Below are 20,031 nucleotides of genomic sequence, written 5' to 3' on the forward strand. Positions count from 1 at the left end.
TTCAGTTTTGGATTTCAATCTGATCAAGAGTTTACATGCACTCTCAATCGTATTAGAAATAATCAACCACTCATTTCAATCCAATCAAAATTCCATTCGGATTGAGCTTAATCAGAGTGATGAACTCTTAAATGCATACCTCAGGTCTTTAGCGACCCGGGACATTATTCTCTACCCTCTCCCTCCATTTTTTAAAGTTAGACATCAACTTTCTTAGTATTCCTCAATCTATTCGTTATAAACAATATAACAAGAAAAAAATAGTAAAATATAAAATAATGCCTGTTTTATGATTACATTTTTGGTAAAAAGTGTATAGGATCGCTAGAGACCAGAGGTATGTAAATGAGTAAGTATTTTTTCCTGCACAACTATATTTACATATCTGATGACTCAATATGTGCAATGCATCTTTTTTCCTCGAGGAGGCACTGTTTGATACACAATGATGACGTGATGTTTCACTCATAATTACCGCAGGTATAAAACAAACGAATATCATCAGCAGAAAGGTAACTGGTTTGAATGGCTTTACTGCAGAGCAATTACTATAGGCAATGAAATATAAATGTCACTGCCATTTGATGCTGGATGAGGTGAATAAGCTGCCAGTGATCAAAATATTGAATATGAAAGTTTTGAGAATATGGCTGAGATTGCGAATATCAGCCAGATGCTGGATGTACTCTGGAAATGCGCTCTGACGATGACAAACCATTTTTTGTTTTCGGGGTTACTTTGTTTTCAGGTCCCGTTGCAGTTTGTAGTTGTGGGGTCTGGTTAAAATTGTGTTCCTTGGATTTGATCCCCATCAGCTGGAATTGTATTAGTCGGTTGTTGCCAATAGCTGGGGGGCCCTGGAATCGCCACCACCTTCCTCCCCATTAGTGAAAAGTTATTTTGGCATTCCTCCAACACCCCAACTCTTCCTTTCTTAGGTTTGGTTCTTGGCTGGTTACCATTAAACCAGTCAAGGAAGTCCTTGGGCAGTGGTTTTCAACCCTGCTCCTGGAGCCCCCCGCCCAACACTGCCTACTTTATCTCACACATCGACTCCAGGTCTTGGAGTCTCTCCTACTGAGCTGATGACCTGAATCAGGTGTGTCTGGTTAAGGAGACAGTCAAAATGTGCTCTGTTCGGAGGGCTCCAGGAACAAGATTGAGAACCACTGTCCTAGGCTAAGGGGTACTTTGGGCTCAGAGTGAATCTGGAGCTTGAACACTCCTTCATGGATGGCAAACAAAACATGTATACCTCCTCTTCATTAAAGATTTCATGAACTTGAACTTGTGAAGAAAGCCAGTCATTTAGACATGTTGAAGTTCATCACGGCACCAAAAAAGAGCACATTTTCAGTAATTATTTACAAAAGTTGTGGATATGTAACAGGTGTCCTGTGCAGAGGTAAAACAAAGTACTCCAGGGTTGACTCAGGTCAGTCCCAGCAAACTGCAGGGCTCTTTGTGAGGAACCCATGCTTTTATAACAAGCTTATTCACAAACAGCTGTGTGACCTGGCAACGAATCAGCCCCTGGATCGCATGATTAAAGGATATGTTTGCCGATTTTCAAATTGCTTTGTATTGTTTCAGTTTTGGCAATATCTGTTCATGTGCACTCAACAATGTGCATTCTTTCTCTGTGATACCTGCACTCAGATGTCCTTGATAATATGTCAGCAAAAGTGTGAAAGTTTGATCTCTCGTTTTAACATAAGCCCTGGAGCTGTCGAATACACAGCTGCACACACAGCTGTCGGATGACACAACATGACACAATCTGCATCATCTAATAGATTTTTGACAGCTCCTGGGCTTTTGGTAAAGTGTTAGATCGAACTTCTGCTTTTCTGTATTCCTGCCTATGGACAGTCGAATCAACAGAGGGTAAGCACCATCATCAAAAGAGCAATATTTGTGTCAAAGTACAATATTTGTAGCACTCTCTATCGCATACACAGCCAAGTTTTATTAAAAGCCCATCTTGCAAGCAGTGATTTCCCTCTTTAACAGAGTGGCTTAAATGAACCAGAAATTGTTGTTTTAGGTATTGCGTCAATTTATCTTTTGCAAGATCTCTCAGTGAAGAAGCATTTCCCTAAATTTGCTGAAAGGCGATGTGCATGAAGAGTGTGAAGATGTGCAGCTGTTTGTACTAACTAGAATACTGAAAAATTGTCACTGTGAACATTTAGAAGCATTTCGCCTTTGTTTTTCTGCCTTAACAGTTAAAGACTTTCAGCTCTACTGTTGCTTTTCTTCTGCATACACAAACCATTTTAAGGGAAATAAGCATTTCTTATTTGGAATCTATTTGCATATTTGCTTGTTTATTTTCACTGCCCACATTGGATAAACTTGAATTCGTTTTCCCAGCAAAATTGGGACAAATAAGACGATGCTTTGTCAACTAACCATCTAACATCTGCAAGATATTTATTGAAAGACCTTTGTGAAGTTTAAACAACAATCAGAGGGAACCCTGCACAAAGTTTGCCATGTGAGGTAACATCATTTGGAAGCCATGCCACAAAAGCTCTTGCAGTGTTTGGGAGTGGGAACACTCTTCTCGTCTAGGTGCAACCTACACCCTATCAACCAAAATGATTTATGACAGCACTGATCTCATAAGTGGGACTGCACCTGGTATGGCTTCATCTAATGTGTCAGGACTAAAGCATTGGCTCTCGCATCTGTGGGCATACAAGGAAAATGTGCGGTTGGCCAATTGTTACCCAAGAGCAGTCCATCTATGCGCTACCTCCACATCACATAAACAGCCCTAGTTCAACAGGCTTCCAAAAACCCTGACATGTTAACAGCCAGCAGTGTAAATAGAGGTTGCCAGTGCAGTCTTCAATTGGAAAAGAAAATAGTATTTTTTTTTAATTATACATGAAGCAGAAGAAGCTCAACAGTATGGTAAACCAACTACCCCTATTCTGGTTGCACAAAGAATTAAATTCACATTCTTAAAATGAAGTTACACAAAATCAACTGACGACCCTAATCTCTGGGCATCTCATAAGTTAGGAAATCATGAGAGTTGACTGCACAAAGTTATCTTGCCACACAGCAATCAAAGCATTGCTGAAGATGATTGGTGAACCAACAAGGAAATTGGCGAGACTCATTTGTCCCTCCCACCCACCTTGCAAGACCTTGCCAGTGTTTTGTGGTTGTGTCTGTTCACACGTAGACTCCAGCAGCACAATGTTCTCCTGTGTGCTGTCATTATGCCTCCAGGGCAATGGAGCTTACGTCATCACTTGCTGAGGAGCATGGACGCTTTTGAGATCAGCTGGCTGCATTATTTGACCACGCTATACTAGCATGTGCTTACTTACTGTTAACTGGTGGATTCCCCCTGGAGCAGCGTCAGCTAAAAGCGGCATCCCAATACATAAACAAGATGTTCTGTTCAAGCATAATTACATCAGAGTCCTGTTCGTGCTTAGCCAGGTGTAGGGTGTAAGAAGTACCTCAATTGACCCCAGCAGCAGTTAGCCCAAGAGACAGGTAAAATTAGGAGTAGGTAATTACTGAAATAAGTCAACAGTAGTTTTGATGCACGATTAGCCAGTCTGTGTAACAACCTGAAGACTTTTTTCCTAGACTTTTAAACATGCACATAACTGGAAAGGATGCATTTACAAAACTATGTGCTATATAAAGGCAACTCCAAAAACTGTTGCCAGATGATAGTAGTATAAGCCATTATATTCACAAAGTATGAAAAGTGCACAATGCATGCATACTATTTTATTATTGTGCAAAATAGCCATGTGCCTATGGCAAGCCGTTTTGACTTTTATTCCTTCTCAGGATGTGAATTCTTGATAGCAACAATTCAGTTTTTACTAGTTAAAATGCTAATTCTTGATATCAACAATTAAATTGTTGATATCTGTAATTGTATTTTCACTAGTTAAATGTCACCATAGGCTGCCATTCAAAATCAATTGTTGATATCAAGAATTAATTTATTATTAGTTGAAATTCCAATTTCACATATCAGAAATGCAATTCTTACTAGTAAAAATGTAATTATTGATATCAACAATTTAATTCTTGAAATCAACAATTGAATTGTCACTAGTGACAATGTTCATTTCTGATGTCTGAAAATGTATTTCTGATATCAACAATTTAATTCTTGATATCAGAAATTAACATTTTCACTAGTGACAATTAAATTGTTGATATCAACAATTTAGTTCTTGATATCAAGAATAGACATTTTTACTAGTAAGAATTGCATTTCTGATATGTGAAATTGGAATTTCAACTAATAATAAATTAATTCTCGATATCAACAATTGATTTTGAATGGCAGCCTATGGTGACATTTAACTACTGAAAATACAATTACAGATATCAATAGTTTAATTCTTGATATCAACAATTTAATTGTTGATATCAAGAGTTAGCATTTTAACTAGTGAAAATTTAATTGTTGATATCAAGAATTCATATCCTGAGAAGGAATAAAAGTCAAAACAGGTTGCCATAATGTGCCTGAAGCTGAATAGCACATTCAGGAAAAAGTTAATAATGAAAAAAGACTTATTAACCAATAAGTGATTATAAGTGCACTAGGCTACAGCACTACTTTAATTAACATCTGCAAAATTTCAGAGCATATCAAGTTCAAATCAGATGGATGCATTGTACACTCTTAAATAGTATTAAACATGTTAAAATAAGTTTAAAAAAAATAAAAATTAAAAATAAATAAATATGCTGAGAACTGCTCACTGTAAAGTTCTTTGAGGAACCAAAAGTGGTTCTTCTATGGCATCACTGCAAAACGTAGTATGACTGCAATGTAACTACTTGAACTGAAATTGTAGCTTGTCATGCAAATCATAATTGAACTTAATAACATCCTGATAAAACAGAATTTTCACTGTAATCCACAATACGTAACTTCTCCGTGATTAATTTGTATTAAATGTTAATTAGGGTTCAAATGGATGAAAACGGACTAGTGTTACTGTAAACGACCTAAATTAAGAGCATCTCGTCCAGGCCACACAGAAGAAAAGACGTTGTGTTCTCTATATGCAAGACACAGCTGGTCTTTAAAATTTCAGGTGGTGAGCAGAAACGTTACAGTGTGCAAGCTTTCAGATGTGGCTTTCACATGAATGAAAATGTGCTCCCTTGGCCTAAAGATCAGTTTGTTCTTCACAGCACATAGCTTAGAGCAGTGGCTCCAGGCCCACTGGCATCTGGTGCTCCAGCACAGACCTATCCTGAAACCATCCCAGCAGATCCCTATCGGCTACGTTCATTTCCCTACAAGGGTGAATGGGCCTTGAAGGTACAAGACATGTCCAAACCCTTCTGAATGAGGGGACACAAAAAACAACTGAAGAAAACAAAACAACACAAGCATTTCAAAGATGAGAGTGTTTAAAAGCTCTTCAAGTATCTCTGATATGCCACTTCAGGCGGCAATACATACGGCAGATGGTACTCTAAGAGCCAGATGAAGCTAGAGTCATGTGGGCTACATGCATGTTTAAGAGTATGAATGAAATTGGTGAATCTCACGAAAACTGTTTAGGACATATTCAACCTATTCAAACAAACAACAACAACAATAAAAATAAGTTTTGCATTAACAAGCAAAATCTACTTTTGGGACCATTTTTTCAGCCACTCCTCAGCCATACTTAACATCGTCTGTTCTTAGAAGGCAACAGGCCAGGACATTGTGCACAAGGGCCGTTTGACACTGAGGTTGGTGCGTAATTTCACAGACATCTTTATGGTCTACTCAGCTCTGGAGATTTTATCTCCAGTCTTACCAAAGGAACTAATGCAAGTATTTGTGGCAAGCCAAAGTTCTTCAATGAAAAGGACCATCTTTCGTGAAATTCAACAAGCGTTCCAAAAGGATAACTGTATAAAGTCATCTTTACTGATTTTTATTAAAGTGTTAGTTCACCAAAAAATTAAAATTATGTCATTAATTACTCTCCCTCATGTCGTTCCAAACCAATAAGACCTTCATTTATCTTTGGAACACAAATTAAGATATTTTTAATGACATCTGAGAGCTTTCTGAACCTCCATAGACAGCAAGGGAACCATCATGGTCAAGGAAACAGAAAAATAGTAAGAAAACCTTTTGGCCACATAAATTTCAGAAAAAAATGCACCAGATTGCATATTTTGGTTCGGTTTGTACCTCTGGATAAAATTGAGATTTTTTTTTTTCCACCTTGAGTATAAAACTCATTTACAGACCATTTTATACAAAAAAAAAAAAACGAAACAAAAACAACAATATATTAAACACATTGTGTAATCGTGTATACAGTGTAATTATGCCTTCCTTCAGGGCAAACAAAGTCTGATTTCACGTCAGTGTCACACGAACCTCTAAACAACAACTTTGGACTGGTAAAGATATGCATATGTTATATTACAGCTTGTCAAATTGAAAAAGTTTTTGCTGAGCAATATTCCTCAAATAGTAGGTGAATAGACTGTGTCTGGTCCAGAAACGTGCAAAGTGTCTAATGGTCATTTACACTGATGCCAGTTTATAATGACAAAGTGACCAGAAAACATTCATTTTCAAAGAGAGTTGTTTGTTTGAGTTGATATGAGCCAATGTCAGCAATACAAAGTTGAGCAATACAAAATGCATAGTGATGTGATGCAATGACTACAGTGAGTTGACATGATTTGCCTCAGTATACTTTCTCAGTAACTTATACTAATCAAGCTGAAACACTAGGCAACCTCTATTACTGTGTGTGTGAATGTATCTAAGGCTGAATCTAGTGGGACACTAACCTTAGTAATAGCAGGATATCCAGCAGCCACGTCAGCTGGACAGTACAGCCTCTCTTCATGGGACACTTCCACTGAGGTGGCCCACTGGTCCAGAAAACCATTAGGCGTGTACAGGCCGCAATCCTTCACACTCGTCTCCCGCTCAAAGTCTTCACAGACACCATCGCCGTCATAATAGTAGCACATGCTGGGCTCATCTGAACACAAGTGTGCAAAGAAAGAAAGAAAGAAATTGGCATCTGATAGACCTCTTGCACAATAAAGTCATTGACTGCTTCTTCTCTTTCAGTCTATCCTGATAACAAATAGCAAACGCACATGCTTTGCATATAGTAGTTATCATCTTGGCAGTGTTATGTAATGCAGAGTTTTTTGTTTTTTTTCAGAAAGTGGTTCTGTAGCTGTCTTGCCTGAAGGTCTGCCAGTTATTGTTTAATGCCCACATTAATTTGCATTAAGTAAAATTTAATGCATAATCATAATAATCAATCTGATATATCCCATCAATAATATTATTTTAATGGCTTTCAAATGAAACTATTTTTACAGGTCAGGCTAAAATGCTAAAATGCACCACTCAGTTTTATGCAATGTACCGTAACTCTATCCATCAATGGATCAAGGTTGAGTGATATGCTATAAGGATAATTCTTAGATCTTGTTTCAAGTAATTCATTCAGATGTTGATACTATACAAACCCAAGAATCAAACCAGCTGGAAAATCTTTAAGTACCATTAAGATGAGTTGGATTCAATGATAATAGATGTAATAAAATGAAAAGAAAGTGCAAATTCAAAGTGTTATGTTTAACGCATTATGAGAAGAAATGGCTCAAAATTAAAAGTATGCAGCACAGGCTTACTGGGAAAATTGTTTTAAATGTTCAGTGAATGGTTAAAAATCGTGTTCAAGTATATCCAAATATGAATCTGGCAGTGTTTTATTGCAGTGGTTGTTGTGTGCATATTGCCAGTTCAGAATGTAATGTCAGGTGAATGGCCCTTAAAGGTCTATTTATTGATGCACGAAACCTTAAACAATAGTTTTAACAAATGCAAATGTGAGATATAAATGCCTTGCTTTGAGCTCTTTTATAATTTTAGGGACTCATACCCAAGTGCTCCTCAAGTGCAATGCTGTACCAGGTGCCCTACAGAGCAAGTTTACTACGTCAGAAAAGCCAAACATGTTGAGATGGTTATGTGATTCAAAATGTGTTAATTTTCAAATCATGCACTATGGTAAAAGTCAAATTTCTGTGGAAAGGGATTAAAGTTGTTGGTGTTTTATTGCCACTAGTGATAATTTCAGCTAGAAACTAGAGTGAATTTTATGGTACATTTTTGGAGTTTTAAAAAATGTAGGTAGAGGCTATTTTTTAAGGAATCTGAGTGAAACATTGGTCTGTATTAAGCACTTATTAGGTATGGTTAAAAAAGTTACTTTGTGACTTTCTGCATGAAAGTCAATTAAAAATATTTGATAATCTATTGGAGTTTAGTACTAAGAGTTCTGAATATGAAAAAAATATATATAGTTTCCATTTTACTTCCTTGTTTGTGTTTCTAAGACCACACACACAAGATTATTGGATATCAAAGGCAGCAAAATATACATCCACACTTGTCGATGATGAGAGAATTCAGAACATTTACCAGCCATAAATGATTCTACTAGCCATAAACCTGTTTTAAATTTTTATATATATTTATACAACAGTTCTTTCTGGTCCTTGAATCTGATTGGCTGATAAGAGTGTGATATTAGAGTGATATCAGAACTCCAACAGCCGTTTCACGATTTGTAATTGTATCACGCCGCTTGCAGTACTTCTTACAGCAAATGTCATGGCAGACACCCAAATCCAGTATCATTTTATAAATATTACTGTTTTTGTGTAATGGGACGTGTTTATAGTTCAAATGTGCAGTTTGTTAATAAAGATGAAAAATTTGCTTCAATGTTTTCAGACGTGAGCTCCAGATTGTCAGCGGCCGATCATCGTTCATGAAGCCTCCCGAGAGCTCCTCACCTCCTGGAATTTACCGCTGGCTCTGATGTTTCTATAGTGGTTAAACATGATATATAATTTGTTTTGGGTATCTAACGTGTAGTCTTTGTTCTCATTAATCTATTATTTGTTCCAGAGAAGATTTTTGGCAAAATCTCATCATGTTTATATAAATTCAATGCTTTATATCAGAGCACTCTCTTTGTACTTTTGAAGGAATTGCCTAGCAACTTTTAGTGACGACTGTTGTTATTTCTGAAATATTATTATTCAATAAATAATATTTTATGCAGGGCTCTGAAGCGGTTCAAGGAACGAAAACGAAAACCGGAAACGAACTAAATTTTGACTGGAACAGAACCAGAAACAGAAACAAAATAAAATGTTCTAGTGCCGAACAGAATCAAAAATTTATAATTGCCATTAACCGGTTAATATTTGAAATTAGCTGTCAACCAATCAGAAATTCAAGTAGTACACTATGCAAATATGACGCTGACGCATCTAACGAGTGAAATGCCTTGCCGCACTGTGAACTCTTCATAGGTAAATTGCAATGGCCTTAGAATTTATCCGAGGATAGTGTAAGATGGATTCAACAGATCTTACGCACCTGCAGCGCTTCTGTGAACGGAGAAAACAGAATAAAACCATAGTCTTACATAAAAAGGAATATATGACTATACACTAAATATATTTCATGTAAATCATTCACACATTAACGAAACGAAACAAAGCAAAAGAAAAAAAATGTGCTGAGTTAGGCCTACGGTTCATTGTAACGCGTTCCAAAGTTCCCGGAAAGTAAAACGAGATGGCAGAAAGTAGTTTTCTTTATTTTGCAAAAGCCTTACAGTTTTATTTATTTCACAGTTTTATTGTTTTGCAAAAGCTTGACAGTTTTGAATGATGTCTTGCATCTGTATAACCAACCAGCGTTGATGTGGCCATATCGCGCCGGTGCCTCACGGGCACAACACCGCAGCCTGTTCATTATCAAAATAAAATACAATTAAAGAAATGTATAAAAAGTTACAGTGCTCTGTTGTCCAATCTGTTGCGTTTAGCGTGACCACCGCCTCACTGTGCTGATATAGCAAATGTGAAGGATGATGTCAATGAAAGTACAAAGCCTATAATAGCCTAAATAATATTTTAGCATCCAGATACGATCGCGAATATTGAAACATTTGGATTTGTGCCGAATGAGAGAGATAGGCATCAGTTTCACCTTAAATTAATTTGTTTTTGGATTGACGTTTTTATAGCTTATAGGCTAACCTTAAGGATTTGTTATGGAGAGAAACTAATAACTGTGTTTATAATGTTTGTAAACATTTTGATTTACCAGCATTTTAGCCTACATCAATGTAATAGCCTAATAAAATACGATGCAACTCAAAACGCAATTTTATACAAGTAGCGTTTTTTTTTTAAACAATGCAGCAAACATTTTTAAATATCTTTAAAAAATACTTTAATGTCTTTAAAGCATTAATAGATTTTTTTATTTTGTTTAGTAGCCTACATTTAAAAACTAGAAGCAAAACTAGAAATGATGATGCTGTATTGGCTGTGACTAAACATCTTTCTTACCATTTTTTTTCCCTTTCTTTTTCTTTTTGTGTAAAGAAACCTCTGTACTTTATTATTATTTTTTTAATTGTCTTTGCCTATGATAATAATAATAATAATAATAATAATTTTAATAATAATAGTTATTAACCGTTATTTTTTCTACTCTAACCGGTTTCAGAACAGTAATAATACAGAGGAACGCAGGAACAGAAACGTTAAAATATCGATTCTGCTCGAAGTGAACAGACTGATTTTTTTTTTTTTTTTGGTTTTCAAGCCCTGATTTTATGTAAATATTATTTTATTTAAATAATAGTAGTAATTAATAATAGTGTTTAGCATTGGGAAACGGTGTGTTCCGTGATTTTAGTTTCATTGTTCTGCCATTAGATGGCGACAAGAGACTGTTTTTATGAGTGAGTCAGCGGTAAAGACTTTTACACTGAAAAATAAACGCTATAAACTGAAGTTATTTTTAGTTTCAACAACAGACTGACACAGCGAACAAACGCATTGAGCAGCGCTGTCATCAGAAATCACCCTTAACAGATTAAAGGATATTAACGGCACGACAAAGATAACACTTTCCTCAGTGGACATTCATACTAATGTTTATTGTGAATATGAGACCGTTCTGAAAAATTAATGCTGTATCAGATGCAGGTACGTTAATCACACTTGTTCAGTCTATCTCGCTCTCATAATACTCTACATAATCCAGTGATCTTTTAATACAGCAATAAAATAAGCTTTCAATGAAGTAACTCCTTCCTTCGTTACTAGTTCTAAAGTGATGTTTTGGAATTAGTAACGGAGGCTTGGGCTCAGCTGTTTAACTGTCAAACTGAGATTTGAATCCATGGCGGAAAGAAGTAGTTCTGCACAAAAAAAAAAAATATATATATATATACACAGTATATTCATGTATACATGCTTTTGTCCCCATGTCAATGGGTTTATTAGGCAGTTTTCCCTTGCATACTGAGGACAAACACCACAGGTCACTGTCATACTCACAGCATCACATCAGAGAAGAGCCAGTTTCTGTTTCTGAGAGAAACTGGATCCACTTCAAATCTGTGAAGACACATTGTGATCCTTCTTCTTAAGTGTTCACTTTGATGGCCTAATGTGAGCAATATTCAACATATGTGTCACCACATGGAGTTCTACAGAATCGCAACAGATGTTTTATTTTGCAAATGGCTTGAATGTCTCCTCTGTATCGTTCGAACAGTTTACATCAGTGAAGGTCAGATTGTCCTTCTCAAATGTCATTTCAAACCATGCTGCAGGTCCCAATAAAGTTATCAACCAATTTCAGTGAAGTTTCTCAAATTTGGTGCTTTGCGGGTGTTAATTTTGGACTCTAGACACATCTGTGCTGCCTTCAGAATCCCGCCAGATGAAGGCATCTTTTCAGACAGGATGTTGCGCAAACATTGCTTTCAGATGTGCCTTGATGCCTTCCTACCTCTAAAGGCAGCATTTTTCAGATTTCGGACACATCAGGTTTTTCCAGGGCCATGCGTGGGACAGGAGCACTGTTGAGTTCAGGGATATTTGGGATGATTTTTCCAGGCCATGGAGCTGCTTTTCTTCATTCAAATGTTTTACCCTTTACTTTTTCTCCTCACTATTTCTCATTCTCAAATCTCCCACTTTCACATTTTCTCTCCCACATTGTCTCTCCATTCACTCCTACTCTGTCTTTTTGTGTGTCTCTCTGGAATTTTATATTAACACAACTGAATATTAGTAGTGCACCTAAAAATAATTAGAACATCAATGCATAATACACTAAGGAAGACACAACTAGCAAATTTACTGGAATGAACCATTTTAAAAAGGATCCATTTAAACAAAATGTAATGTTAACACTTGACAATAAGGTTAATTTGTTAACTATATTAGTTAACACAAATATGTAACATTGAAAATTCCGTCACACTTTAAATTCTCATCAACTCTTAACTATGAGTTTTAAATCAATAAACTCCTAACTGGCTGCTCATTAATAGTTAGTAAGGTAGTTGTTAAGTTTATGTATTTGGTTTAAGGATAAAGGGATCTAAAATATGGTCATGCAGAATAAGGCATTAATTTGTGCTTTATAGGTACTTATAAACAGCCAATATGCTAGAAATATGCTTGTTAATAAGCAATTAGTTAAAAGTGAAAATTGGTCCCTAAACAATTCAAAAATAATTATAAAGCATGTATTTACAATGTTACTAATACAAAATACAAAACCCAAAAAACAATAAACACACAAACAAACAATTAATACACAACTAAGCAAGCAAGGAACTTTTTTATATATTTAATATATTTAAAATATTTTTAACGGACCTGAGCTAACATGAACTAGCAATGAGCAGTTATATTTTTAACAAAGACTAATAAATACTGTAAGAAATGTATAGCTCATTGTAAGTTCATGCATTGTTAGTAATGCATTAACCAACGTTAACTAATGGAACCTAATTGTCAAGTGTTTGGATCAATTTAATCAACTACCAAGCCATGCTAGTTGAACGCATAAAACAAAAAAACTAACTGCTATACAGAATAAGGCTGAAAGTGCCAAAAAATAGTGATAATGAGCAAATGTTTAGTAATAAAGAGACACATGCTGTCTTCTCTTTCTGTCTGTCTTTTTATCTGTCTCTCAATGTAAGGGGTTCCAGCAAGGAGGACGAAGGCTTGCCGTGCCAAGTTGGCTCGAGCCTCTGCATAAATTCTAGCGCTCCCCTCTGCTCAATTCTGCTGATGTTGAAACGAGGGGCTGCAGAGGGGGACAAGTACACACACTCACACACACACACACACACACATAAACACACAACTATCGTTCACATAGCCTTCTGCACAACCTACAGTTATACTTATACGCACATCTGCACCACACCGTACCCATGGCACCGTTACACTCTTCGGATACGACGATACAAGCAATTGTACCTTCCCTGGGCAACTTGATTCTAATGCTAACACAGATAACACTATATTGAGATAAGGAAAACCAAATGCTATCTTTTGGTTCAGCAGAGTGCAGCTATAAAAACAATCAGTTGCACAGTCAGAAAGACAAATGCTTCATTCATGATGGTGCCTGATGGTTCCACATAAAAACAAAAATGTCAAGCTGCCACACAGATGTGATTGCTTCAGCAAATAGTAAAAACTCTCAGAGAAAATGTTTAAATGTCTGATATTCTGAATGAATTAATAAATGAATGAATTAATTAATTAATTAATAGTGCTAAGTCTCTTCTGCTTACCATGGCTGCAATTATTTGATCAAAAAAATTCAGTAAAAGAGTAATGTTGTGAAATATTACTTTTTAAAGCTGTTTCAAATGTAATTTATTGCTGTGATCAAAGCTAAATGTTCAGTATCCATTACTCCAGTCTTCAGTGTCAAAAGATCCTGCAGAAATCATTCTGATTTGCTGCTCAAAAAACATTTCTGATTATTATCAGTGTTGAAAACAGTTGTGCTGCTTCATATTTCTGTGGAAACCATGATGCATTATTTTTCAGAATTATTTTTTACTTAGATTGAAGCCAATCTGCTGAACACTGAATAGGTGTCATGGATTTGGTCTATATCATGAGCAGTATAAGTGTCTACTTTAGACTTATGAGGGTCTTTGCATTTGTGTCTAACAGTAAACAAAAGTGTCCTACCGCTGTCTTTCAGTGACATAATCTTTCCTCAGGCTTTGACTATAAAAACGGAGAGCGGAAAGCATTGTATTATTAATACTACAGAGCAGGAGAAGGTGCCAAGACATCCTTCATGAATTTGTTAGTGTGTTCGTTCTGAATTAAATGTGTTACAGGTTTTACAAGGATGCCATAATGCTAGTGATAAAAAAATAGCTTTGGCTCTGGAGGGAGCGAACAAAAGAGCTCAGCTAAAGTGCTGCTCTCAAAGATGCTTTTTTCGGAGTGAGACAATAACACATCTCGCAAAACCGTCAACCAAAGCTGATGTACAGCAGTGACTACATTTAAAAGCGTGCCACACTTTCTGACATGCAGTCGTAGCCATATGACAGATGACGGCTGTAATGAGCCGCTGATGCACTTATGCTTTCTCTCCACACTTACCAATACAGTTAAAAAACAGCTCTTTCTTGCAGTGGCCGGAGCAGCCGTCTCCATTCATAGTGTTCATATCATCACATTCCTCTCCCTGGGACCTGAAATAAATCAATGCATATGTAATAAGCATTATGATGATTTCCCCTGGTGGATATGAATCTGTGTTGCTAAAAGCATGGACATCTGAAGCCAGCAGTGTGGATATGGCAGTATATTTTCTAACAACTTTAAAATGTTTTGTTGAGGCAGCACAGATGAACCTCAAGGTTAATCTGATGATCCTCTAAATCAGTACCTCTCAACCTTTTTGACCCCCACTACTCAACACAATATTCAAAGGCCCCTTATATAATGTAATAATACTATAACAAAAATACATTTTAAAAGATTCTAGGAGTGTCAATATAGGTAAAATAATTAACCACAATTAATTTTAACTGTATGTTCTTCAATAAAAACCATAGTTGAGAGGAAAGAGTAACATGATTAAAGTTTACATCTTGATGGAGTTAATTGTTCTATTTATTAATAGTATTAATATTGCTAGTAATATTAATAAAATACAGTGCCTTGTGAAAGTATTAATACCCATTAATTTTTTTTTCACGTTTTGTTATGTTCCTGCATTGCTGACTGCTTTAAATTAGTTGTTTTTTGTTTGTTTGTTTTTTCTACATCAGTCTACACTCCATACACCATATTGACAAAGAAAAAACAGAATTGTCACAACTTTGTAAATGAATTACAAATAAAAAAAACAGAAAAAAGTACATTACATACATTAACTAAATATTTAGCTGAAGCACATTTACAGTCTTAAGTCTTTTTTGTTTGATGAGACAAGCTTTGCTCATCAGCATATGGCAATTATCTGCCATTCTTCACCTCACCTCTTCACCTCTCAAGCTTTGTCATGTTGGATGGGGCAGATGCACATTTTTAGGTTTCTCCAGAATATTTCATTGGTTCAAGCTCAGGATCTTGCTGGGCCACTCAAGAACATTCACAGAGTTGTCTATAATTGACTCTTGCTGTGTGCATAGGGTCAATGTCCTGTTAGAAGGTAAACCTTCTGCCCAGTCTGAGGTTCTGAATGCTCTGGACTAGGTTTTCATTAAGGCTATCTCAATATTTTGGTGCATTAAGCTTTTCTTCTATTCTGATGAGTCCCTCAGTCCCTGCCCCTGAAAAACAGCCCCACAGCATGAGACTGCTACCAGCACACTTTACTTTTGGGATGGTAATCTGCAGGTGATGAGCAGAGCTGGTTTCCTTCAAACATGATGTTTGGACTTGAGGTTCATCAGACCAGAGAATCTTGTTTCTCAGAGTCTGAGGGTCCTTTAGGTGCTTTTTTGCACATTCCAAGTGTGTTTCCATGTGTCTTACCTGAAGAGAGGATTGACTCTTGCCACACCGCCATAAAACTCATATCGGTGGAGTGTTGCAGTGATGTTTGTCCTTCTGTAGATTTCTCCTATCTCCACATATGATCATGGAGCTCAAATAGAGTGACCATCAGGTTCTTCGTCACCACACTAACCAAAGCCCTTCTCCATCAATTGTTCAGTTTGGCCAGGAGGCCAGCTCTAAGAAGAATCCTGGTTGTTTCAGACTTCTTCCATTAAGGGTAACAGAGTCTACATGCTTCTGTGACCCTTCAATGAAGCAAATATTTTTTCTGAACTCTTTCCCAGATGTGTGGCTTGACACAAACCTGTTTCTGAGCACTACAGACTGTTCTTTTGACCCCAGGGCTTGGTTTTTGATCTGATATGCATTAGCATCTGTTGGACCTTTTATTAAGACGTGTGTGCCTTTCCAAATCAAACCCATTTGAAACCCATTTCCAAATTTAATTTGCCATATCTAGATAGATCTGGACCAAAGGAATCACACTCTCAAGCTTTGTGTTCTGACAAACTTCGGCAATGTGTAACCTTATCCTCGTTGGTGGATAGTTGGCATTTATTAAATCCTGCTGCTAAGTCTTTCACTTTCATTTCTGCTACTCATAAATCCTATTCACGAATTGACTATATTTGAATTTCTACTTCTTTATCTTCAGCTGTTCGTGATGCCGATATCTGTTCCTTATCTCTGTTGGATCATGATGGAAATCTGTGCAGATTATTTTTGATCCCTCGGCCATTTCGTGCCACTAGATGCCGATTTAACCCTAAATTGTTACAGGATGAAAATCTTTTCAGTCAATTCAGAAATAAATTTGCTGAGTTTATTGAAATTAAGCAAGGTTCAGTGGATGATCCTCGAATACTTTGGAATGCAGTTAAATGATTTATAAGGAATAACTCAATTTCATACGCCTCTTTCCGACACAAAAAGATACTTGAACTGGAATCACAGCTCCAGAATCTGACTAGAGATAAACCTAATATTTCAGCAGTGAAATCCTAATCTGGACTCATTATGACAGACCCAAAACACATTAATATCGCCTTTCACTCTTTTTACTCTAACCTCTATACTTCTTCTGCTGATGGTGACCCTGACTCTTTTGCATCTTTTCTGTCCAACCTTGATTTATGAACAAGGGGAAATCCCCTGGCATAGATGGCATTCCAATCAAATTGTATACTACTTTTTGGTTGGATTTAGGCCCCCTCGTGTTAGATATGATACATTTTTCAGTTACTCAAGGTTCATTTCACCCATCTATTAAAATAGCTGTTATTTCTCTCTTGTTAAAAAAAGATAAAGATCCGACTTCCTGTTAGTTACCAGCTACTTTCTTTGATAGGGACTGATGTTAAATTATATGCTAAAGTACTATCTCGTCATCTAGAGAAATTTATGAATAGGCTAGTTCATCATGACCAAACAGGATTCATTAAATCTCGCTCAGCTTCGGATAACTTACGCAGGTTATATCATATTATTAATTCAAATAATAGTTTGTCTCTTGCGCAGTATTATCTCTAGATGCGATGAAAGCTTTCGATCAGCTAGAATGGAACTATTTATGGGCGGTTCAACAGCATCTGAGTCTGGGATCGAGTTTCATAAATATGTTAAAAGTTCTGTATGCCAATCCAGCAGCCACTGTTCTCACAGGTGCTGTTCGCTCTATCCCATTCTTTATACATTGAAGTACTCGTCAGGGTTGCCCACTTTCTCCTCTGTTATTTGCCCTATCTTTGGAACCCTTAGATCAAGCGATCCGCAAATCTGAAACTATTTCTCCCATAAATATCCAAAACACTCATTATCATATTTCTTTGTTTGCTGATGATATCTTAATGTTTTTGGAGAAGCCGTCACAGTCTATTTCTCACGTGTTGAACATATTTGACCATTTTGGATCTCTCTCAGGGTTTAAAATTAATTGAAGTCAGTCATGTTTACTTCCCCTCAATTCTAAAATTGATTCCATGTCCCTTTCTATATCTATTCCATTGGTTCAAAACTTTAAGTACTTGGGGATAGATGTTTCTCCTTCCCTGCAGAAATCGTCTCAAAATACTATAATGCTATTCTAGCCAAAGTATTCTCAGATTTGGAAAATTGGTCTCGTCTTCCTACTTCTTTTCAGGCCTGTATATCGGTGATTAAAATGAATGTTCTCCCACGTATTAATTTATTTTCTTCCATGATTCCTCTCGCTCCACCGTGTGGCTACTGAAATAAACTAGATGCATGTGTTTCACGGTATATATGGAATGGGAAACGTCCTCGTATTAAACTGACTTCCTTACAACGATGTAGATTACATGGAGGTCTTTCTTTCCCTAATTTTAGAATGTATGCTCAAGCCTTTTCCCTCCACGCTTTAGCGGTTTGGTTTGATCCTGGTGGAATTGAGGAATCTATTGTTTATCCGTATAAATTGAAGCATCTTGTTTTTTCATGAGTTCCGCTTAGGCAGTGTAAATCTCTGTTTGGTCCCATTGTAACCCACCTCCTCTCCACATGGAGGGATGTTGAAAGACGTTCACAACTAGCTACAAAATGGCATAGGCATTCGCCTATTTTCCACAATAATAACCTTTTGTCAGGCAATACTCCATTTCATTGTCCGCAATGGGCTCATAATAAAGTAAACACTCTGGGAGATATCTATGATGATAGGGGTTTAAAATCCCTCCAGAATCTTAAAACTCAATATAATCTGCCAGGCACCTCTTTTTTTATGTATTTGCGCATTAGCTCGGCCCTACGGGCATATGGGGTGCCTTGGAACTCTCAACTGCCTGTTCACCCTTTGCACAAACTAATCCTTCTGAGGAATCTCTCTCCTCTGCTTCAGTCATCTATTTCTTTCTTCTTGAGCATTCATACAAACCTTTATCTATTACAACTGTTCGGGGTAAGGATCTTAATGAGGATGTGCATGTTTTATCTTCTGATCAGGTATGGGGTATGTTTAAGTTGTCTTCTAAAAACCCAAATCACCAAATGATTCATTGGAAATTGCTGCATAGGGTTTACTTGACTCCAATGAAACGTTTTTTTATATGAATCTGTCATCTTCTCCTAAGTGTAATCTCTGTTCCCAAGGAGTTTTAGGCACGTTTTTGATTTTTTTTGGGAGTGCCCCTCTCTCTCACCTTTTTGGACTCAGCTCTCACAGGACCTATCATATTTGTATACTGTTAGCTGCTCTCACAGCAGCAAAACAATTGCTTGTCAAACGTTGGGATCCTCCTCAATGGACAGATGAACCTGGACTGTGTATTTGTTGGACATTATCTCAATGGAACTCTCTACTTCTCGTATACATGGATCTAACGTGAAAACTGTAAATTCATGGCATTCAGCTTTTAATGTTGTGTCTTCTTTTCTAAAATCTTTGTAAAAAATTATTTTATTGTTATTTGTTTATCTATTAATATTAATTAATGTGGTTATTATTATTTTATTTATTTTTTTGAGTCTACCAAGGGGTGGGGTGGGTTGGCGTGGGTTTTAAATTTGTACAGCTGGTTTTTGTTTTGTACTACTGTTCCACAAAATAAAACTTAATAAACAGTTGTTAACAAAAAAAAAAAAAAAAAAAAAAAAAATGCAAAGATGTTAAAAACCTTTTTTTTGTTTTTTTTGTTTTTTTGCGTTACCATTATAGTGTATGGAGTGTAAATGGATGTGGAAAAAAGTAATGTAAAGCAATTTAACATACGGCAGCAACATAAAACGTGAAAAAAATAAGAGGTATGAATTCTTTCACAAGGCCCTGTATATGTAATGATCAGGGCTTGACATTAACTTTCTTTGCTCACCAGCCACTGTGGCTAGTGGTTTTCCAAAATTACTAGCCACTCAGCATTTTCACTGGCCACAATTTTGTTTTTGGGTAATTACGTTTTATATGACTAAAGTCACTACATACTAAAAAATTATTAAACTTTTTCCCTAACTATATTAAACACATGCGTCATCTTTCATATCGGATTCTTACATTTTATTAATAATGTCACTTAATATAAGACAACGCTATCGGGCTATTACCAGTCAAATTAAATCAGTATTAACAAAACCGATCTTTCCACTGCAGAA

At 36.4% G+C, this 20,031-nt stretch overlaps 1 protein-coding gene across 1 annotated transcript in view; it reads right to left on the minus strand.

Moving 5' to 3' along the window:
* The window catches only part of LOC306869385 (pappalysin-1-like), a gene marked incomplete at both ends in the record, with an annotated part of 148,383 nt that overhangs the window by 63,789 nt on the left and 64,563 nt on the right, over positions 1-20,031 (minus strand). The window contains 2 exons of the mRNA XM_079416147.1: positions 6,814-7,010; positions 14,524-14,615. Of these exons, the coding sequence (XP_079272273.1) occupies positions 6,814-7,010; positions 14,524-14,615 (289 nt within the window). The remainder of the gene's footprint in view (positions 1-6,813; positions 7,011-14,523; positions 14,616-20,031) is intronic.

This window comes from Barbus barbus (genome assembly GCF_936440315.1).
Source record: "Barbus barbus genome assembly, chromosome: 5".
Taxonomy (NCBI): domain Eukaryota; kingdom Metazoa; phylum Chordata; class Actinopteri; order Cypriniformes; family Cyprinidae; genus Barbus; species Barbus barbus.